We start from the raw sequence: 24,063 nt of genomic DNA on the forward strand, positions 1-24,063 counted from the left end.
TTCGTCCCTCTAGAGAGAATCTTGTCAGACATTGTGCATTGCACTAGTTTTGCAGCAGTTCTTGATTCTCCATAAGTTTGGGTAACAATGGATAGCTTGATGTTTGTTTGGTAGTTATGTTGTGTGTGTGGGTTTAGATGTTGAAAGTTATTTTTGGAGACTGTTTTTTTACAAATATTTTGTTCAAATAAGATTAAACCAATATGTTACTAAACAGCTAGGCTCAAACTTTGTCTAAAATATGTCTATATATGTTTTACACTTTTTCATTTGCATTTGTGACTAATAATGTAATTGCGACCTATGGTGTTGCTCACCCACACAGCCACTCATACACTGTCAGACAGAGTTAATAACATACCTACTCACTCACCCATTGTCAATTACACCCTACTTACTCACATATACAGTTATACACATACCAACTCACTTATTCATGCAGATATTAACATACTCATCAATACAGTCACTGACACAAGCACACACTCACCCATACAGCCACTCTCACAATCACTCACTCACACAGTCACTTATATACTCCAACACTCAGCTATACTGCTGTTCACATTTCAGGTTACCCACCTCCATACCACTGATACATCTATTCTCTCACAGACAGAGCCATACACACACTTACTCACCCACACAGCCCCTCACAGATGCACTCACAAACCCATACAGCCACTGATTCACCCAGTCACACATCCATTCAGGGAATCACACACCCACCCACACAGACACTCATATACCCATACATGGATTCAGAAAACCAATCAATAACCCATACAGCCACTCATGTACCTACTCACGAACCCATGCAGCCACTTGCACACCAACTGCCAGCCAGTGATCCAGACATTCACACAAATTAATTACTCACCCATACATACACTGAAACACATATAATCACTTACTTATGCACTCACCCACTAAATCCTTCACACAGGCACTCCTATGCATACAAATAAATGTACAGTTAGTGCTTCATCCGCATTCATTCCATTAGGAATTTTGGAATTGTAGAGGATGATGTAACAAGCTTCCAGCCTTCTAAGGATAAGTTGTCTATTCCCTTCCCTAAGGTTTTTGGGGGCTGTGTCTACCATATAGAATGAAAGATCTTGCGCCTTACCACTGTGGGCTGTTTTGATATGTAGGGTTATTGTTGGCGATTTCCCTGAGGTGCTGCAGAATGCAGACGTGGACTGGGTGAATGGTGCTACCCACGTATATCTTTCCACATGTGCATGACAGGATGTAGACCGCAGTCAGATTTGCACGTATAGCTACCTCTGATGACATAAGGGGAGTGTCTGAAAGGCAATTGAACCTCCTTAGTGTTTCCGCAATGGCTGCACGCCTTACATTTGCCACACTTGTGAAAGCCCTTAGGAGTTTTGAGCCATGTGCCACCCTTTGTTTTGCTAGGAGCATTGTTAACTATCTCCTGCCGCATAGACTTAGCTCTCCTAAAGGTGATCTGGGGAGTTTTACTGCAGATGGTGCCTATGACTGGGTCATTTCGCACTGAGTTCCAATGTTGATGTATTATTCTGCGCACATGGGCATGATATGCATTGAAACCGGTTATGTCTGGGCGTGTCAATTTTGGTAGGTTCCTTTTTTCTGTCTGTTGTACTTGCCTCCTTGACCAAATGCTCCCTTCTATTAACATTCGCTATTTTGTTTTTAGCTTTGTGAGTGTTTCAGGACTGTAACCTCTGTGTGCTAGTCTATCGCAGAGTTCACTGGTGGCTTGCTCTAGGCCGGTAGTGGTACTGCAGTGACGCTTCATGTGTAAGCACTCAGCGTAGGATATGCTTTCCTTCAGAGTGGTGGGGTGGAAGCTACGCGTGTGTAGTATTGCGTTCCCTGCTGTAGGTTTTCTGAATGTCTTAGATTGCAGTTTGCCTCCTTCTACATAAATCTTTAAGTCTAAAAATTGTATGCTTTCCACACTGGTGTTACATGTGAATTTGAGATTAAGTGTGTTAGTATTGATTTCTTTAGAGAAGGTTTTAGCACTTTCTGCAGACCCTTTCCACAGTATAAAAATGTCATTGATGTACCTGACATACAATACCACTTTTTCTGCAAATGTTTCACAAAGTGTCTTCTTGAGTACTTGCTCCTCCCACCAGCCCATTTGCAAATTAGCATAGCTGGGGTCGAAGCAAGTACCCATAGCAGTGCCTTGTAATTGTCTGTAGCTTAGATTATCAAATATAAACACATTATTATCAAGACTCGGCTCTGCCATTTGTACAATCATCATGGAACGCTGAAATAAGGGCATGGGTCTTTTGCCTAGATAGTAGTCCAGAGCAGTCTGATACTGGTGCATAGTGTGGTTACATCTAAAGTCATTAGTATGTAGTTACTCTCCCAGGTTGCATTGTAATTTTTTCTTAGGAAATCTTTATGTATGCTGGAAGGTCACTCACAAGCGGCTGAAGGAAGTGGTCTATGAATCTTGAGGTGTTCTCAAACAGTCCTCCTATTGCAGCAATTATGGGTCTTACAGGTGGGTCCTTACTTAGGTAAAGTTGAGGTTTTCAGGTACTCAAATTCATGCTTTGTGAGCAGTCCCACACTTTTCCAGTCATATTGGGCTCTGTGAAATCTTTCTTTGATTCCCACAATAATATTTGGGCTCACTCGACTGAAGCATTCCTTGTCTGATGTTTGGCTTTGCGCTTCTTGGTTATATAGCTCCAAAGGCCAGAGGACAACATTTCCGCCTTAGTCAGACCACTGGACAACTATATCTTGTCTTTGTTTGATTTTTTCGAGGAGCTCTGTCATTTTATTTTGATTGGTACTCACAAATTCTTTGCTGCTTTTATGTGCTAGCTCCTTCAGCACTACACGATCCATCAGGCCACGCGGGTCGCTACGCCCACAAGGACGGGGACTTTTTATCATGATGAAACTGCTGTGTCCAACACCCTTCTCAAGCCCACAGCCCCTGAGGAAGTGTTTATCCACGAGTCACGTTGGGCAGGAATACTATCATGTCAAGGCACTCTGGCTGCTTGTGCTGCCTCCTTTTCATTAAAGAAGTGGCAATTGAAACTTACCTGTGTGGGCTCCTCACTGCAGGCAACTTTGTTGTTGGAGATATATATATATATATAGATATATCACATAAATATAGTTAGGACCATGTTTTCACAGGAAACGTTTTTTTTACTTGCCTATATCTTTGGCGCCATTTGACAAATCTTCATGAAATTTTCCAAAAGCAGTGAGCCAGTTTCTTGTTGCATATGGAAAGTTTTGGGGTGATCCCTCAAGCGGGGGTGGGGGGGAGATACGGAAAAAAAGGGGGTGTAAAGAAAAAGTGTGTTTCCCGTGGTAATCCCCATAGGAGTTTTGAACACGACTGCAGCCTGAACCACTGGTAGAAATCACACCAAATTTGACTGAAAGGTAGATTTGGATATGCAGATTGATTTTGTTATTCAGTGTAAATCCCTTCAGTACCTGTTGAGAAATTTAAGGAAATCCAAATTTTGACATCTGCGATTGCGGCTAATTCACGAAAATAGGAACAAGCTTGTATAGAAAACTGCAGAGCCATGATTGGCTGTCAACACTTGGAAGCGTTGGCAGCCATCTTGGGTCACAGCTTCAGCCCAGTTCCCCAAAAAATGCAAGAAAAGAAAAGAGGGCAGGGTAGGAATACTTCGACCCCCAAGCCTTGTTCTTGGGATCCTCGGCAAGGGCAAAATAGCATTTCTGAAATTTGCCATGAATTTGCAAAATTCGCAGCAAAAAACAAAAATGTGCGGGTTTCTGCGCTTGTTTATACTAAAGCCACTGGGTGGGCCAGGTTCCGGGGGCATGAGCACATATTTTATAAAATATGTGCGTGGGGCCCCCCTTCTTGGGTATTTTTATTCCCCGGGTCGATTGCCTCCCCGGGGTTTATTTATCTATTGTTGCGGGGCGCACGGACCCCAGCACCCCAGGGACCACTACCTCCCTGGGGCTTTCTTTTTGTATAGGAAAGAGTGGGGCTTGCGGCCAGCCTCCTGTGCTGTTCTCAGTCTCAGGGATTACCACCTCCTTGGGGCGGCTCTTGCTAAGTTCCGGGGTGCCAATCTTCAGGACATAGCTGTTTGCTTCTCCTTGGTGGGAGCTTTTCCAGCTCCTGCCAACCAAAACAAACACTCCAATTCCAGTGGGTGGGAGTGGTAAGAGTGCTTCCGGCTGCTGGAAGCAGAGGTTTAATCTCATTCCCTGCCTGAATGTCTGCAAGCGAAACAATTGCTCCTGCACGGAGGGAGCTGCCTTTCCAGCAATGCTCATCATGCACACTGGGTACCCAGGGCACCCGGGTGAGATGGCTGGGCCCCAGGGGATGGTGTAGTCGGCTAAAATCTGCCCAGGGAGGGGGGTCATGTGGAACACCTCCCCCATTGAATTATGGGATCCGCAGGGGATGAGGTCCCTGAAGCAAAATTCAGCCAGAAGAGGGGCCCCGCGTGGCCCCACTCCCATTCAAATGTGGCCTTGCCACTCGCACATCTACTCAGACACACTTACCCAGTCACAGACCCAGAGGATCATGCATCCACTCACAGACCCACTCCGAGACTCACAAACCCACTCACAGACTCACACACTCACTCACAGAATGACTCAGATTCAATGAGACACTTCCAAACCCACTGAGACACTCTCTCACCCAGTAACATATACACTAACTCGGACACTCATGCACCCACTCAGAGACTCACACACACAGACCCACACCAACACTCATGCACTCACTCAACGACTGACACATACATATGGAGAAACTCACAAATCCACTCAGATAGTCTCACACCCACTCACTCATTAACTCACTGAGACACTCACACATCCACTCACAGGCTCAGTGAGACATTATGCAGCCATTCCCAGACCCACTCAGGCACTCAAGCACCCATTGCAATATCACACGCTCACTCACACACACACTGAGACGCACATTTACTCAATGACACACTCATTCGCAAATGTTGAAGGTTAGTTTGGAATTAAAATTAAAAAATCTTATAAATGCACTGAAAAAAGCATACAAAACCCGTGAAATTTAGCAGTAATAGTTACCTGAGCTAACTGTAAGTTATGTCCCCACAATGCACTGCTTATGACCTCACATATTACATCACTCATGACATATTCAGTGACATCACTGATGACATCTCAAATGACATCACTGATGGCATCATTCACAGAACTACTCAAACCCCCATAGAACCTCTCATATACCCAATCCTGCTCTCAAACAACCCCTCACACGTCTACACACAGACCCATACCTGTACTAACAAACAATAACTCACCATTAGTGTCACTTAAACAACCACTCACTCATACTGCTACTCAAACCCACTAACTTACCCATACAACCTCTAATGCATCCACTCACCAATACACCCTACAGCCACTTACACACCCACTCAATCACCCATACAGATACTCTCACACTCAGTCACCCATAAAGGTACTCACTCACCCACACACTCACCCAGTCACTCATATTGCCACTCACTCACCAGTACAGATACTGACATACCCACTGACACCCATATAGCCACTGACATAGCCGCTCACTTACCCATTAAACCACTCACACGCCTACTCACAGACTTATATACCTATTCACACATCCATACAACCACTCACACACCCAATCACTGACACAGCCACTCACACAGTTACCTAATCATCCATACGGCCACTTACACAGCCATTCACACACCTATGTAGCCACTAACTCACCCATATACCTACTCACACCCACTCACTTTTCAAAACCGCCACTCACATAGCCAGTCACTTACCTATACAGCTACTCACATACCAATAAACACATTCATACCACCACTCACACAGCCATACAGCCACTCAGACATTCACTCATACACTGATCTAATCAGACAGCCACTCAGATGAGATGTTATAAATAGTGACTAATTACTAGTACAGAAAGAAAAGTAATTTAACTTATGCTGTAGCTTAGTATATATCTTTACGTCTCAGAAACGTTTGCAAAACACCATCACAGGATGATGTTGTCAGTGATGTCAATTGAGATGCAAATGTGTGTGGTGGCTGCCTTTGGGGCGAGTTGGCCACAGGTCCTGACCACGGGCCAAAGGCTAAGTTCTGTTCGGGTTTGCCTGCATGCAAAGGGTTGGCTTTACATAAGGTAACAACATATTACTTCACATTAAAAAACACTAGAAAATCACTGAAAAACACAGACGTTAATGTAATGTTATAATTAGGTGAAATGTTCAGTAACAATGTAAAATTCTAAACTAAAATATGCAGATATTCGCAGACAGTTATAGTTATCTCAAGTAACTATAACTCACGCCCTAAGGGAACTAGAACTCATGCCATTGCCATATACTAGTAATCACCCCACATATTACATCACTCATGAAATCTTCCATGGCATCAATGATAATATCACTGCAACATTTTCAATGAAATTATTGATGAGAATAGTTATAGTGTTCTCAAGTAACTATAACTCACACCCTAAGGGAACTATAACTCATGCCCTTGCCATGCACTGGTAATTACCCCACATATTACATCACTCATGAAATCTTCCATGACATCAATGATAATATCACTGCAACATTTTCAATTAAATTATTGATGAGAAAACTGTGAATGGTGAGGGTGCAAATGCAATTGGCAACAATTTGTCCCAATTCATTTACTTATAGCAGGAGCTGCTTAGTCTATGGTTCCCTACACGTTATTGATCTCTAACATTTGTAAGTTAGGTCAGAAACGTTCTGTGTATATTCTGCTATCATCTTACTCTTGCCAGGTATGTATGAGCAACAGTGTTGAGCCTTCAACATCTTTTAGACTCTGGCTTTTTCTGCAAGCAATATACTTAAGGTTAATCATTCTTGTAAAACCATTGATCTAATAGCTAATAATTCTGTGTTAACCGTTAGTAAAGCGCAAGATGTACTAGTTGCTTACTTATCAACTACTGTAGAAAGCTTTGTGGTTTTCTCATCATTTAGAACTACTTCTACTGGGGGAATTATTCCCCCAAAAAGATCTTCCACTAATTGTGTCCCATCAATGGTACTATGTGTATGTATGTGAGAAGGAGTCATTGTTAGTATCTCTGATATTTACAGGATAAATTTTAGGGAACAATAATAATAAATACCCTCCCAATCAACAGAAAACTGGAAAAAGGCATCTTGCCCACAACCGAAATATACTTCAGGAATAACTACTTTTTATCCAGTTATTATTTGAACAGGCTCTCCAAGAACATCATATGTATGTACACAGCTACTTATCCCAAAGTGGCTTTTCCTAAACTGATTTCTCCTTTTATAAACATAATTTTTCTTTGTGTTGTCTAATTCTAATTTTGGATATATAGTTTTCTGTTTGTATTCATCTTCCTCCTTCTTTCAAACATTCTTGACTACTCTCCTTTCTTCTAACGCTCGGATAGCTTTTTTATTCTAATGGCCTCATTAAACATGTCGGATTTCAGTCGTATGCTTTAAGTGTATTTCTTTGTATGGATCTAAAGAATAAAAAGCTACCTCCATATCCTTAGCTTGTGAATGAGGGCTCATTTTTTTCTGATGGGGAACTTTAGAAAGTATTATATCAATCAGAAAAGTAATACGAAAAAACGTTTCTGTTTATAAAAAACTAAGCAATTTACTACATGTAGCTGTATAGGAAAATGGAATGTGATGGTATGTTACATATTTGGCAGCTGAAGAAGGTAAGTGTGCACAAACATAACAGTCTTTAGCATCTACAGCTTCAGTGCATTCCTGAACTAACCTAGAATAAACATTGGATGTGAAATATCCATTGGAAGCATCTATGAATGTGGTTCTGTCTCTAGGGTAAAACTCATATCAACTAAAAGAGCTACAAGCACTAACATAATAACTATTAGTGTAACAGAAATTACTATTCTACACTTAGCCTTGGTAAGGAGACACCTATTTGTCTACATTCAGACCTTTAGTAGAATATGCAAAAACTGGGGTGGCATGGTGAGCAAAAGATCGAATGATTTAACCCAGATCTCTTGACAGGGTGAATGTATGATTTATTCAGCATTCCGTCCATCATTTGTTTGCATAGCACTTTTGACCCTAAGTAGGATGGGTATGCCCAGACGTGGGTCCCTTGCTCACTGTGCCACTGGATTAAAGCTAGCCTGAAGGATGAAGGAAAATACCTAAAACCGGTCCAGGGAGGACCTGGCTTGGCAGTTCTGTCTGGACTGTTCCCATGAGGCACAGGGTCAAGACTGATTTGCATATAGCTGGGTATAAACTGGGGTGGCATGGTGAGCAAAAGAATGATAGATTTAACCCAGATCTCTTGACTGGGGTGAATGTATCATTTAATCAGCATTCCGTCCATCATTTGTTTGCGTAGCACTTTAGTAGAATATAGCAGCAGGAAGATTCAATTTTCAAACCAATATCAAATTGTAAAATCTTATATTTATGGTATTGCCTGACTTGAGAGTTTGAATCATATGCTTTCTTATATGGCATATCATGGAGGTTCAGGTGAGCCTAATGTCAGGTCATTGGGTTCCTGATCCATTGCATTAGGCACATTCTCTGTGTATTAAAAAACCACTCGGGTGCTGATTATCTATGACAAAGTACTCTGGCTCTTTACGATCTCCCTGGTGTCTTTTGATCTTCTTCTGTGTCACTTATAGCAATAGATTCAATCAATCAACGCATTTGTATAGAGCACTACGTACCTGTGAGGGTCTCAAGGCACTGGGGGTCTTGAGAAGTCTCCTGAGGGTCAGCAGGTCCTGGGTCTGTCCTAGGCAGATGGGGAGGGTGTTCCATGTCTTGGCGGCTAGGTGGGAGCTGCCGGCGTTCGCTCGTCGGCTGCGGGGGACGGTGCCGAGGGCATCAGCGGAGAGGAGCTGGCTGTTCGGGGTGCGGAAGGTGAGACGTTTGTTGAGCTATGCTGGTCTGGTATTGTGGAGAGCTTTGTGAGCGTGAGTGAGAAGCTTGAAGGTGATCCTCTTGTTGATGGGGAGCCAGTGCAGGTCTATCAGGTGGGATGTGATGTGGGTGTTGTGGGGGATGTCGAGGATGAGGCGTGCAGAGGCGTTCTGTATGCGTTGTAGTCGTTTCTGGAGTTTGGCCGAGGATCCTGCATAGAGTGCGTTACCGTAGTCCAGTCTGCTGCTGACGAGGGCCTGTGTGATCCATCTGTAGATCTTGTGGAGCATGCAGAGGGTGTGGAAGCAGGAGGAGGAGATGGCGTTGACTTGCTGGGTCATTGACAGCGATGAGTCCAGGATGACCCCCAGGTTGCGTGCATGGTCAGTGGGCTTTGGAGCAGCTCCCAGTGCGGCCGGCCACCAGGAGTCATCCCAGGCGGAGGGGGTGGAGCCAAGGATGAGTCAGTTTCAGGAGACTGTTCTTCATCCATTCGGCGACGGCCTTCATTCCTTGGTGGAGGATGGTTTAGGCGGTGCTGGGGGCCTTGGTGAGGGAGAGGATCAGCTGGGTGTTGTCGGCGAATGAGATGATGTTGAGGTCGCGCGATCGGAAGATGTTGGCAAGCAGTGCCATGTAGCATTGAAGAGTGTCGGACTGAGGGATAATCCTTGGAATACGCCGCAGATGATCTTGGTGTCTTTAGATCGGAATGGAGGTAGGTGGACACTCTGGGTTCTGCCGGTGAGGAAGGAGGTGGTCCAGTCTACGGCTTTGTCGAGGATCCCTGCGTTGTAGAGGCGTGTGCTTAGGGTGTGGTGGCAGACGGTGACGAAGGCGGCCGACAGGTCCAGGAGGATGAGGTCCGCTGTTTCTCCATTGTCCAGCAGGGTCCTGTTGATGTCGGTGGCGGTGATGTAAAATTTGATACTTGTATAGCGCACTACTCACCCGCAAGGGTCTTGAGGAGCTTGTACGAATACCGCTGTGGAACCCATCCTGGCTTTCCCTGTGAGGCGTCCACTCCTGGGCACCCCCAAGCTGGAGGCCAGGCATCCTTAGCGTTGTGGGGGCCGTTGTGGAGATTAAGCAAGCTATTGCCCAGAGTTGCAGAGTGGTACTCCATGATTGGAATAGGCACCGAGGCGAGAATTATCAGGTCTGTGGAATTTTGAGCCCAAGACCCGGCGAGGCGGGAATTGATCCCTGGTCCCGGGCTAGACCTCTGCATCAGGGTCTGCCGCTCTAACCATTGAACCACACTTCTCCACGATGAGGGCTGTTTCGGTGCTGTGATTGCTGCGGAATCCAGATTGGGACGGGTCTAGGATGTTGTTCTCTTCGAGGAAGGAGGTCAGTTGTCTGTTGACAATCTTCTCAATTACTTTCGTCAGTTATGGGAGTAGGGAGATGGGCCGGAAGTTCTTGAGGTCCTTCGGGTCCACCTTGGGTTTCTTGAGTAAAGCGTTGATCTCAGCGTGCTTCCAGCTTTCCGGAATGGTCGCATCTTGAAGAAGTTGTTGATCATCTTGCAGAGATGGGGTGCCATGGTGAAAAATGCTTGGTTTAAGATGTGGTGCGGTCAGGGGTCTGATGGTGAGCCGGAGTGGATGGTGGTCATGATCTTGATGGTGTTGTTGTCGTTGACGTGGGTCGAGGAGAGCATGGGGTCGGTGTGGCTGGGGGACGGTGAGTCTGAGATGTTGGTGGATGTCGGGGGGCCTGGTTGTTGAAGCTGTCGTGGATGTCTGCGATCTTGCGGTGGAAGAAGGTGGCTAGGGAGTCACAGAGGTCTTTCGATAGCCGGATGTAGTTGGAGAGTTCCTTCATGATGTTGAAGAGCTCTCTGCTGTTGTGAGCATTGTTGTCGATGCATTTCCTGAAGGAGGTCCTTTTGGCGGTTCGGATGAGTTGGTGGTGTCTGCGGATGGTGCTCTTGTGGGCTGTATTGCTGTCTGGTGTCTGTTCATGGTGCCACTTCTTCTGGAGCCTTCGGTAGGCCTATTTGGAGTTCTGGAGGTCGTCGGTGAGCCAGATGGCTTTTCTGTTGAACCTCCTGTTTGAGGGTTTCTTGATCGGGGCGAAAGTGTTGGCGCAGTCGTCGATCCATTGCCTGAGGTTGAGGGCGACGGTGTTGGTGTCAGTGGTGTCAGTTGGTGGGTTTTAGGCGAGAGTGGCGATTAGCTGGTCTTCGGTGATTTTGCTCCAGCTGCGGCGGGGGCCTGGTGTGTGTGGTTGTGCCTGGTGAGCTTCTCAAAGGTGAAGTGGATGCAGCGGTGGTCGGTCCAGTGGAGTTCGGTGGTGTGGCTGAAGGTGACGTGGTGGCTGGTGGAGCAGATCAGGTCAAGCATGTGTCTGGCGGAGTGGGTGGGAGTAGTGACAAGTTGTTTCCGAGTCTGAGGTTGGCGAGGTTGTTGGTCATTGGAGTTGTCAAGGTGGACATTCAGGTCTCCGAGGAGGATGTAGTCTGTCGATGCAAGGGCGTGAGTGCTGACGAAGTCGGCGATGGAGTCGTTGAACTGTGGCCGGGGTCCAGGGGGTTTCTCCGAGGGTGGTGTTAGGGTCGATCAGGATCTAGAAGTGCATGTGTTCGGCGGCGCTGAGGGTGTCGTCGGTGCTGGTTGAGATTCTGAGGATGTTTATGTGGACGATGGTGATTCCTCCTCCTGCTCTGATGGTGCAGTCCCTGCGGGTGATCTCGTAGCCATCTGGGATCGCTATGGCGATGTCGGGTGCCGAGGAGGGGTTCATCCAGGTCTCCGTCAGGAAAGCGAGGCGGAGTTGAGTAGGTCCCAGAGTTTGATGGCATGCTTGCAGGCGGAGCGGGTGTTGAGTAGTATGCATCTGAGGTGGTTACGGCCTCCCCCAATGGGCAAGGTGGCGTTTGGAGGTTGGTGTAGTTGCAGCTCCGGCAGGAGAAGGGTCCTTTGGTGCGCTTCGGGGTGGCCTGGAAGCAGGTGTATGCTTAGCCGGCGTTGAGTGCGTGGAGGGTGCTGCCATTGTAGTGGCGTCGGGTGTCATGGTGTTCGCGGGGCCAGGCGCGGTCCAGGCGCAGACTGGTGCAGACAGGCTTGTCTTTGGCGCGCCTATAGCGCGGCCGCCATAATAAGGGGAGGTGGGAAGGAGGAGCAGCTGGGAGGCGGGGAGCGAGAGCGAATGGGCGAGCGAGGTGCCGCTGGGAACGCAGTGGCAGGGTTACGGCGCAAAAAAACAGGCGGACAACAGGGTAACAAGAACAACCACAATAATACAGGAGAGTGCAGCATAAAATAAAAAACAGTGGAGCACAATACAATACAGCCATAGGAAATACAGTGGAGCACAATAAAATACTACAATGTGAGCGGGCAGAGCAAGCAGGCACATACTTACAAGGGCCTTGAACTTGCGGTAGCAGCGGGGTCAGAGACACTGGCACGAGCAGGTGGAGCTCTGCAGGGTGGGTAGCGACCTGCCTGGAGCAGGGTCAAGGGTCGCTCTCTTCACAGCGCAGCAGCGCCATAATAAGGGGAGGTGGGAGGGAGGAGCAGCTGGGAGGCGGGGATCGAGAGCGAATGGGTGAGCGAGGAGGGCGGGCCGCAGCGAACGCAGTGGCAGGGTTATGGCGTGAAAAAACGGACAGACCACAGGGTAACAAGAACAACCACAATAATACAGGAGAGTGCAGGATAAAATAAAAAACAGTGGAGCACAATACAATACAGCAACAGGAAATACAGTGGAGCACAATACAATACCACAATGTGAGCGGGAAGAGCGAGCAGGCAGATACATACAAGGGCCTTGAACTCGAGGTAGCAGCGCGGTCAAGCACACGGGCATGAACAGGTGGAGCTGTGTACCGTGGGGAGCAACCTGCCTGGAGATTCTGCTTCTTCAACGATGGTTTGTGAAATGCGTTCAACTGACAGACTAGATTTCAATGATCTCCTACTACTTGGCCATTCAGATCTCAATTGTAGTCTTTCCTTCCTCACAATTGTTTCTTCATTTGTTTGTCCTGGTGGCATTCCAATAGCTCCCCTACAATCAGTTCTCTTGTCTTTGCCTTCTGTGGATAATTCCACACCACTTTATGAAATTTCAGAAACTTGGGTCAGGCCAGGAATTCTGTTGAACTTCATACCCCTTTGGTCCTTCAGTACGTATGGACACAGGAAGTCTCAGAATTGGCTCAAGTGCCACCACTTAATTAAGCGGACAACTCACTTTCTGGGAGTGAGAGCATTGCGCCCAATTCTTTATCCCGGTGCTCTTCATCGCTGTTACCTGGTAGGGTCCCTTTAACCTTTGCTCCAAGAAAGTTTTGGATGTGCTTTTTAAGAAGGACCTAGCTCCTGACTCATAGTGACAATGACAGCTCCAATCTGTTGAGAAACTGAATGTACCACATCAGCTTACCCCTTGTAATAGTCAAGAATCATGTCATCTGTTATATTTACAAGCATATCTGCAGGCACAGAAGGCAGTCTCATAGCACATCCTATGAGTATGTCATGTGGCGATAATCCTGCTCTTGTGTCAGGGGCGCTTTGGAGACTCATAAATACTCAATGGTATAGCATCTGGCCATTTCAGAGAAGTAGAGGCACAGATTTTGGTCAAACATGATTCCAGCATCCCATTAAGCTGCACAACTATACACAGGATTCATCTGGATCATAGCTACAATGCAATCTGTGCTACAGACAACATTGTGAGAGCTTCGTTATTAATATGGGCCCTTAGGCATGACTCCAGAGAAACTGGAAATTCGAGCCTGGATATAAATTCACGTAACAGCAGTTTGGCTACAATGAGGCTGTCATTTTTCTGTGTTGATTAGGCTGCAACCCATTGGGAGAAAATGAACAAAATAACTAGGATATATACCTCAACAGGTTACAAACGGGTATTTCGATAAAATCCAACTGCAGCTAGTTAAAGGGACCTCCTGATCTTCCTCCATGGCTCAATGTTACAGAGGTACAACTCCCTACATCCATCTGCTCACTGGCATAGTTCTTCAGCTAAAACCCTGAATCAAAGATTAAACCAGTTCTGCCTAAATAATTCACCATTGCATCCTGACAAGAGCATCGAAAAGTTGATGGACTCAGATTTATATGCATATTCTGCGATATATGCACATGCCACAATTGCACAGTACTAAACAACTTTGTCGGCTGTTGAAACTCTGGGCCTGGTCCTGCTACTAACCTAAAATGAGATGGTGAACTCCATTGCCTGATTTTATATAAATTTTTCTGCGTTTCTCGACTGACTTCAATGGTGTCTATTTGCACACAAAAGTGATATAGTTTCCAAAGTCTTTAAAAAATCGTAACTCGAAGTACTTACTGAAGATCTAGGTTTCTAAGATCTAGGTTTCTATGTGTCTTTCTCATTTATTGCCTCTGTAATTACAACAAATGATTAGCACTACGCTCTGATAAGCCTAACTGCTTGCCTACACTACCACAAAAAGAGCACTAGTATTATCTGCTTTAACCTCTGTGTACCAATTAGGGATCCACTGGACTCTATGAACAGTGTACTTTGTTTTAGTACACTATTTAGAGAGTCAGCCTCAGCTTCGTACAATCGCTTTATTTCCATATGTACTTCACCAATTCAGCAATGTACAATCTCATTCCTGAAGACTGCATGGTCACAATTGCGTCCAACAGCTTTTCTGTAAAGGAATACTCTTAGAGAGGTCTACCTTGTATTTACCTGCCAACTTATCATATATGGCAGCTTCATGTTTTGTAATTTCCGTACCCCAGTATATCAGCACTTTCTCCTGATACTGATTCAAATGTGAAACAGATGATGATGGGAGAAATGTATACCGCGCATGCGTACCCCAAAGAGTTCCCCGGCACTGATTGCAAGGCTGCTCACAGAATCGCTAATCATCATATTAAGCCTGTTGGAAGAGCCTGATTTTTTTTTTCTTGAAGATGAATACCCGTGATATCTGGGCTGTGGGTGGTGATGTCATGTCTGAGGTCGCATTGGAATGACATCTATGTCACACCAGTGGATAGAATGTTGATGTGGAAAAGAGATTAGCAGTTGCCCAGAGAAGCTGTTGGGAGATGGATGAGTTCTTCTACTGGAATAAAACGACTTCTCTTGAATACAATTCTGCGTGAGAAGTTTACTGGACCTTTACATTGAGCGGATGTCACACTAGCTCAGTTGTGGTACGAGATTCCAGGGGAAGATTATTCCAGGCAACTGGCTCAAGATAAGAGAAGGATCTGCTTCCAGTCCTGGCCCAGTGTATTTTTGGGATTCTCGATAAATGACCATAGGCTGGTCAAAGATTCCTGGGGTGGGGGGGGGCTATGGGTCTTGCCCTTTCCAGGCTTGTAGATGGTTCCTCTGTATCTCCTGTTTCTTTATTGTAAGGAGTTTTCTCAAACCATGGGGGGGGGGATTACATCATATGGTCCTGTCTCTCCTCCTATTACAACTGGAACTGTAAAAATAATTTTTATCTCTTCTCTTAATGACTCAACAATTTGTGATTTTTGTAGTGTTGAGGTGTAAATCCTGTCACAACTACTCTTCCTACAGCACCTGTAACAGCATGATTCAGAGCAATATTGATTGTTGCTGTTGCATTAGGAATTGCTAATGTCTGATTTGGTACGACTGGTGATACTGGTGTAGAAACAGTCACAATAGAAGTTGTAACACCTGGAGCAATTATAGTAGTGGCTGCTTCAGCAGGTGCAGCTATATTCGAGAGTGCTGGAGTTGGTCCCCCAATCTGAATTATATTCAGTCAACCGCGGCTGTATCCACTGTACCACTAGTGGTTGTGACACTTTATGAACTTAATGTTGGAGCTGCGTATGGTGGTGGAAATGAGGACGACAAAGCATCTAATATGTCATCCTTCGTATCAGTATCTGTTTTCCTTGTGGTCTCCTCATATTCATTTCCATTTTTCCGATTGTTTTTTAGGCTTTTTTGTTGTTTTTGCTGGGTGCAGTCTAGCTCCTTCAACTTGACATTTCTACCATATCTCTTGTATTTCATCCTATTTATCATCAGCTTATTACTTACTGCTTTCATAGCTATATTGTGATACCTTTCTTTCTCTTTGGAATGAGCAGTTCACTTCCATGCATTTAATGCTTCATACTGTGTCGGTCTAGGAGGCGGCTTCAACTCCTAAAACTTTTACATTATATTTTCACTAATCTTTAAATCAAATGTACCATATTGTAAAAAATCCTAATGCTCTCTCTCTTTCCATGATCTTGTGCCATTGATGAGGCCACAAACATGTTTGGAGCCCTACATTTGTCGCCTTGTAATGAATGACCTGGCATGTCTTCTGATGGAGCCTATTCGCCCTCACAAACACAGATTCGCACATAACCTCTCATTAAATCTCCAAGGGCTTTACAACATTGCATGATCCTAAAAAGTCAACAATAAATGAACAAATATCAATTCAATTAGATTTATTTCAATGTTTTTGTTCATTTCTCAATTTCGTAAAAATCAGTCTTCACTTCCAATTCCCACACAATCCATCTTCATGAGCCAATCACAATACGGTACCTGACGATTTATCAACCAATACCAGCGCTGCACTGTATACCGACTGACCTATCCCAGTGTGGCACTCTCTGATGCAATTCTCAATCCTCACAGCAGTTCACCCTCCTTTACAATTTTGTCATACACTAAATTCCACAATTTTTAAGCAAGCACAATAAACAAATAACTCTTATCTGCTCCACTAAAGAATTGAATTAAAAGTAGCTCATTCACACAAGAAACAATCAGAAATAACACTTGCAGACTTCCTCACATACACACACACATGAAGTCTCAACCAGTGGGAAATCATCCTGACTGATATAGTTTCACCTTTGCACAAAAGGTTCCACTAACACCAATCACTATTCGTACAATCACAACACTTTGTTATAGCCCTATCTCAATTGTGCAGAAGATGGTACCTCACAAACCGACAGAACAAAACGTCAGGAGAAAATAATACAACAATTGCTTATTTATCTATTTATATTCTCTTATCCTAATTAGCGATCTTGGGCTACTCCTAGTCTGTTACAAAACTTCAACTGCTCAACATCAAACGCATAAGCACAAATAAACTATAAACTTTACCTGAACACAAGACACATAACTTCAACACAATATCATAAAGTCAACAAAGACAAATGGGACGCACAACCCTATTGATACTCACACCTCCATGACTGAAACCACCTTCAGGACTGTGAACTCTTTCAGTCTTCAAGTTCAGGCTTTGGACTTAAGGGAAGGGGCACTTCTAAGCTAGGGCAACTATTTCATTTCTAGCTCCTCTTCACCTGGGCATTAACCATTACTCTGCTACCACTTGACGGCACAGGGACAATTGTATCTCAGATTTTGTGTGTAATCATTAAATAACTCCAGTCACTGGTCATATGGACGGACATTTGTTCGCCAACAAGGAGAATTTTAAAGAAGCAATTATTTACATCAAGCACCAAGAACAGTGAAGTTCATTTGTGGCCACACAATAATTAAGAGAGTTGACGTGAGTTAAAGGGTATTAGTAACAAGTTTAGTAAGTTTAAATTGTTTTATTCGTTAGATATTAGTCTATAATCACCATTATTACCAATTCCAATAATCCATTAGTCAGTATTTCAAAACAAGGTAAAATACCAAATGAGTAAATATTACAGATAAAATTAAAATAATACAGCAAGCGTGTTCTATAAAGGAATTTCTCAAATCTAAATTAAGCATAAGAATTGAAATGTCTTAATTAAGTCAAAGTAAAGGAGTCAGGTCAGAAATACAGTAAAGAGTTCTGATGAGAGAACAAAATGCATAAGCATGAAGCCTTTGCACTAAAAAATAATTACATGTTTAAGATGGAAAGTATTTTCAGATAGAAGTCAGCAAACATTTTTTTAAAAGGAAAAGGACTCAAAAGGGAATCTCTCCTGTAGAGAGCTAATCCTAAGGATCTCAGTAAACAAACCCAGAGTGCTCTCGAATGCTAGAAGCCAGAGTGTCAGACTACTCCAGGAACATGTGCTAATATAAATTTGTTTAAACATAAGTTGAAACAATTGACACATTCCCTGTTCTCATCACCGGATTTCAGAAAATCCCTGGGAGCCAGTAAAATCCCTAGTTCTCAACATCTTCACAAAAGACCGCAGAACCAAGTCCTTGAAAAGATACTTTGTCCACACCTTGCGGTTCAGACTGTTTTTCCAAGGAGTCATACTTCCTGCCATCTCCTCTCCTCCTGGTGAGAGCCTCACTATCAACTGTCTAATACATAACAAATACCTATTCACTAACAGAAGGCTTCTGGAACGTTACAGCATCTGCAGTGGACGAGAAAAATATCTTGTGCAAAACAGTTCAATGTGAAAATCAGGCCTTTAAATGCTTGTGATTCCCAAGTATGGTTATCTCTTACGAAATGTGCATTGATAATACATGTTATATTGCATAAACCTGTGCACTTTCTATTTAAAATTAGGAAGTTTAGTCCATCAGAACTATCTGTTTGGACCTAGAGAGGATCATGCAATAAACTGGTGTCAGTTGAAAGAGTAGGAGGAGGGAAAGTGAAGGACCCTGCTGGTGAATCTCATTTGAAATTCCAGGGTGCGTAGGAGAGTTGGATGATCGACTAGGTCAAAGGCAACTCACAGGTCAGGCAATACGAAGAGACAGGGGGGGTCATCTCCATATGTAGTCATGAGGACACTGTGTGCTATTTACAAGGTAGTTATCTCCATGTTACAGCGTGATTTTGGGTCACATTACATCAGAGATGTTTATTACTGATGTGAACTTGGAGTTGAACTTGGAATGTTTTTAGTGATCTTGCCGATGAAAAGTAGTTGAGTGATGGGTTGCGAGTTGGCAAGGTCATCAGGGTCTAATGTAAGTTTCTTTGGGAGTAGAAATCTCTGGCTAGTATTGAGAACGTTTGCGAACATGTCCTGATTGAGCTTTAATTAAGGATGAGGATAAGACATCATCTTCTATAGAAGAGGAATTGAGGGAGTGGAGTATACAGAGATATGCGAGAGATACAGCTTTGAAGACTGACCCTTGTAAAATTCCACAGGAAGAAACATGTGTAAAATTTGAAGCAGGCTTGGGGTTGTTCATAGGCTGTTGGATCTTCTGTATTTTCACTGAAGAAGAGGTTGAAAAGAATTGCACTGTTCTGTGTGGGGGAATATGTGGGTCTGGTGAGGTCTGATGCAGTGTTTGATTGTCTTGTAAAGCATTCTGCTTCTGTTGGTGGTTTCAAAGATTGTGTTGGTACAGTACTTTGGTTGAAGTGATGAGCTGTCTGGGTGTTGCATGGAGGGACTTTGGTATCATTAGATCAGTGGAAGTTCTGTTTTTCTTCCATTTTGTTTCCAGTCTGCAGGAGGATTGTTTATTATCAGAAATGTCTTTAGAGAACCAGGGTCCTGAATACATGTATGTTCCCCCAAAAATGTAGATGTTGTTTACAAGGGTGTTGATATCTGACATGGAGTTGATAAGGTGAGAGATGAGGTTGAGCATTAGGTTGTTGTCTATGGAGAAGTGTTTGAAGGATCTGAATGTTGAGTCTTCTGTTTTGTGCTGACCTTGGTTTGTTGGTAGGATGCTAAGCAAAGAGACATGAATGGCAAAGTAGTCGGTACAGTCAAGTCATACTGGTGGTTTACAATGGACGGTTGGTGATGTTGAGAAGACAAAGTTGAGGATGTACCATTTGGAACGAGTTGATTGTGTGACATCCTATACCACATTCAGTGGGTCAATGAGGTTGAAGAGAGTGGCTCTTGTTTTTTTGGGGGGATTGTGTTGTCTTGGAGTTGGAAGTCATCCTGTAGGGTGTTGTGGGCATGTCGGATGTATGAGGTGCAGAGAATTCATTACTATCTTCTCTGTTTCAGAAAGCCATAGATGTGCTGGTAGTGGGGGATCACTCAGCATGGCTGTCTGATTCAGCCAGAGGTCTCCAACCTTTTCAGTAATAAGAGTGATGTATGTTCAATGAAAAGTATCCTGAGCTACTTATATTATTACAGTTGTAATATTCACCACATCAGGCAAGATTACATTACTGGTCACAATTTGCAAGATTACCACCAGTAATCACCTCAGTGTATCAGGCACAGTTGGCAAAATAAATTTGACAAATGCTTTGCCAGTGTTGGATGTCTCCATATGGGTAATTTATAATAGGCATAGCTGCAATGCCCATGGAACCGAGTTAATATTATTAGTCATAAGTTTCCTCAAAGCTGTATGATTTATCACTCAAATAGCTTTAAATATATTTCGGAAAGTCAATCATTGTTTTCCACACATCCGCTTACGAGTTGTGAAAATACACACAACTGTGTCCTGAATGCAGACTTTTCAATGTAGGTATACCTGTATTAATTCAACCATGCAAAAGCTTATACTTTAGTTAGCTGTGCTGTGCATAGGAGGGTTACGTACAGGTAGCAAAAGAGCTATCTGTAGCTCCCAAGCTAACTGTTGGAAAAGCCTTGATCAAGCCAATTAGTGCCAATGTTAAACCTTGACACTCGTTTATTTTTTAAATTTATCTTTGGCTGAAAATACCATACAATCGCCAAACACCCATATTTCAAAAATTAAAACAGATATTGCTATTCCATCTTTGTGAGTTTGTAGGCAAAACTACCTGTTCCACAAACTTTCACATTAGTTGCAACTGTCAAAGCGGTCAATTTAGAGTTGTATCAATTAACACTGCTGCAAAACTGACAGTCTGTGTTGAGTGGTACACCCTTGGTCATACAGGTACACTTCCGGAAAGTGAGTATATGACATTTTAAGCAGAGCATACAGTGATTGAGTCCTTTTTGCAAGCCTCAGACCATACCAGAGGCCAACACCAAAATTTCCCAAAAGAGAAGAATGGGAATTTTGCTGGGAACATATATATTCACCACAGTCATAATTTGGTAAAATATATAACCCCAAACAATTGATGTCTACTGTTTAGTGCTGAAGCACTCAAATGCAAAATTAATACAATTCACTACATTTTAGGTACATAATGTATTTATACAGAAATAAACACACAAAAGGATCACGTTGCATGTTTTAACACAGTAGTGCTGAATTGGCTTATTTGGTTGGAATAAGAGAAAAGGAACTTTCACCAGTTTGATGGTCTTGGTGAAGTTTTGAGTATCATTTAACATACATTCAGTGAGCTTCACAAAATCCAAAACAAACAACCTTCAAGATCACCATGGAAACAGGGACTATTTAAATAATGTGACTACTGAAAAATATGCAGATAAGCTGGTATTTGCCAATTTGGCAATAGAACAAAGCAAGCACCCCTTCCTTACTTTAATTCTGTTTCACTGTGCTGTTTTGTCTGTAATTGCTAGATTTTCTTGAGCAGGGAATATCCTCCAGTTCAATTAAAAAGAATAAAACACTAAAACACCAGTTGGGTACTAGTAGAACTGCTGTGGTTCTTTCAACTTCTCAAAAAGATAAAGAGTGATCCCACTCACCAAGGGGACAGGACCTGAACTGACACTATGTCTAAGAAAATCTCCCTTTAGGAATCCACAATAGCATACTTCAACAATCACTTCTCACTCAAACCAATCCGCATAGAAATTGTAACAGAAGCCAAAAAATCAAATGTATGAGTGCTTTATTCACCAAGTGAATGCAAATGTTAAAAAAACATCTAGTAAAAAATGTTTCATCAATTTAACTTGTTGCCTTTTGGTCTTCACTGATTTTAAATTGTTGTACAATTATTGATGCTTGTGTATATACATATGTGCTATGCTATAAAATCTTGGATTGCGAATGTATTTTTTGATGCTGATCATTTGTATTCTGTTTAATAATTTTATTGGTGTATTTTGTGTAAAGTTGTTAGTAATGACATCATTTGCATCCAATGAAGTTTTTTAACTTTTTAAATTGATGAAACATTTTTTACTAGATGTTTTTTAACGTTTGCATTCACTTGGTGAAAAAAGCACTTATACATTTGATTTTTTAGGCTTCTGTTACAATTTCTATGCGGATTGGTTTGCGTGAGAAGTGATTGTTGAAGTGTGCTATTGTGGTTTCCTAAAGGGAGATTTTTTTGACATAGTGTCAGTTCTTTCAACTTCCAATGACAAAGAAATAAACAATGTAGATGAAATTTACAGCAGAACATTTCACCATTTTGTTCTTTCCTAGATGTCGGTGATGGTGAAGAATAAATCAAGAAAATCAAGCGATGTTCTACATCTAACAGGAAGAAAACTTGAACCATCCAGCTGGGAAAATGAATTCTCCTGCGACAAATATATGTTTTTTAGATGTTTGTGGAAGCATTACTGGTTATATTGATGGACAACAATAATTCTGATGTATGAGGAACATTTCCGGACATCATCATTTTTAATTCTATATTTATCATAAATTATTGTACCAAATGATCACTGACAACATTTTGAATAGGAATGCAGGGAAAGAAGTTGCATGATTTTATTTTTATATGAACCAAAGTGTGTCCAGTGCTGTGGATGTTATATATTGTTGGCGAGTTCATTATCAGCCATGTGCTGGCCTACTGGCAAGTATACAGCTCCAAGACACCTCCGTGAATTTGTGCGCTCAATACATTTTATAAACATAACATAACATATTGCAGCAATAAATGCATACCGTCTGTTGAGAGTTTTATAACAGTGAGGCTCTTGATGTCACAATACTAAGAGCTCAATAGCTGTGCAACAGGTTTTCTAAATTTCGTTTTTAAGGCATAGTTGTACTATTCTTTTCATGATTAAAATGTTATTTATAACCACTTTTGAAAACACAAATGTTTGCATACAAAAATAGTGAACATTTACAATGTTTTAGAGTATGCACATATGCCAAAATTACGTAATAGTTACTTAAACGCGATTTGTATTATTTTGTGATGAAGCATGATGTAGCATAATTACTGATTGCATAATAGAATGAATGTATGTATGCATATCAGGTTAAGAGTCACAAACTGTTTTGATTCAACTGAGGTATTTGAAAGAAAATATATGAACATGTCAAATCTGTGGGCCTGCTAATAAACGCAGTACGCAGAGCCCAAGTCATTTATTGCTTTAAGGTAGGTGAAGTTGTTTCTTTTTATAAACTATTATGTTGGTTATAAATAACTTCAACCCTTGCTGAGGAAAAATAAATTAGCAAATGTGCTGCCATCCAATATCATTCATGAGTACACAGGTGAAAACAGTGCAACATACATGTTTAAGTACTGTAGCATACAGTAGCTTTAAAAGAAGAACCAGTAATTTCTCATTATCCAGCACATTAAACCACTCACTACCTGGCAGTCCATGTACCTCAGACTCCACCTCAGGCACGGCGTGCCTATACATATATGGTCTATTTTCTGTTCCCAATGGCACAGCTTGGGATTTATCAATCTTCCAAAACACTGTCATGTTTAAATATTTAAGACCAACTATCTCATTCAATTTATAGTGGGAGGGGGTGAGGGTGCTCCTCAACCAGTTGATTATTATTTTCTGTTTTGCAGGCAAGTTTGCAGGCCCCGACGATTTTTCTTCTGCAACTTTTAGCTTTGAAAAATTAGGCAATATAGCCAAAGACAGGCCGGTGTCTGTTTCACAAGTGGGAATCTTGTAATTGTTGAGATGTTCTCGGTATGCAAGCAAGCCTTATCCAATGGTTCATTGGAAGCGGTAGCCCTAGATCCTTTGCTGGGATGTGTTGCACAGAAGCCACCTTATTAGAGTAGGTGGATGCTGTTAATCAGCTTACAGCAGTCCTCATCAGTTACTATATACTGGAGTATACTTGTATCGTTTGGGTTTACAGTAGGGAAATCCCATCTAGATGTGGTAAGCACTTATATTTGTATTTATTTTAGCGTCACAGCAGCAGATGTACACATTGTCTGTTAAATTGCTGCCACTTTTGGAACTATAAGCATTTCCAGCAGGGACATCCTTCAGCCATTTAAATCACCAGGGTCATCCACCTCTCC

The 24,063-nt window shown here is 42.8% G+C and overlaps 1 protein-coding gene across 1 annotated transcript in view; it reads left to right on the forward strand.

The window, feature by feature from the left end:
* Positions 1 to 23,251, forward strand: part of HEPACAM2 (HEPACAM family member 2) — a 508,644-nt gene extending 485,393 nt beyond the window's left edge. Inside the window, exon 10 of the mRNA XM_086941874.1 lies at positions 22,242 to 23,251. Coding sequence (XP_086798000.1) covers positions 22,242 to 22,251 — 10 coding nt within the window. The 3' untranslated portion in view covers positions 22,252 to 23,251. The remainder of the gene's footprint in view (positions 1 to 22,241) is intronic.
* Positions 23,252 to 24,063: the final 812 nt, after the last annotated feature.

The sequence above is a fragment of the Lissotriton vulgaris genome, chromosome 10 (assembly GCF_964263255.1).
Source record: "Lissotriton vulgaris chromosome 10, aLisVul1.2, whole genome shotgun sequence".
Taxonomy (NCBI): domain Eukaryota; kingdom Metazoa; phylum Chordata; class Amphibia; order Caudata; family Salamandridae; genus Lissotriton; species Lissotriton vulgaris.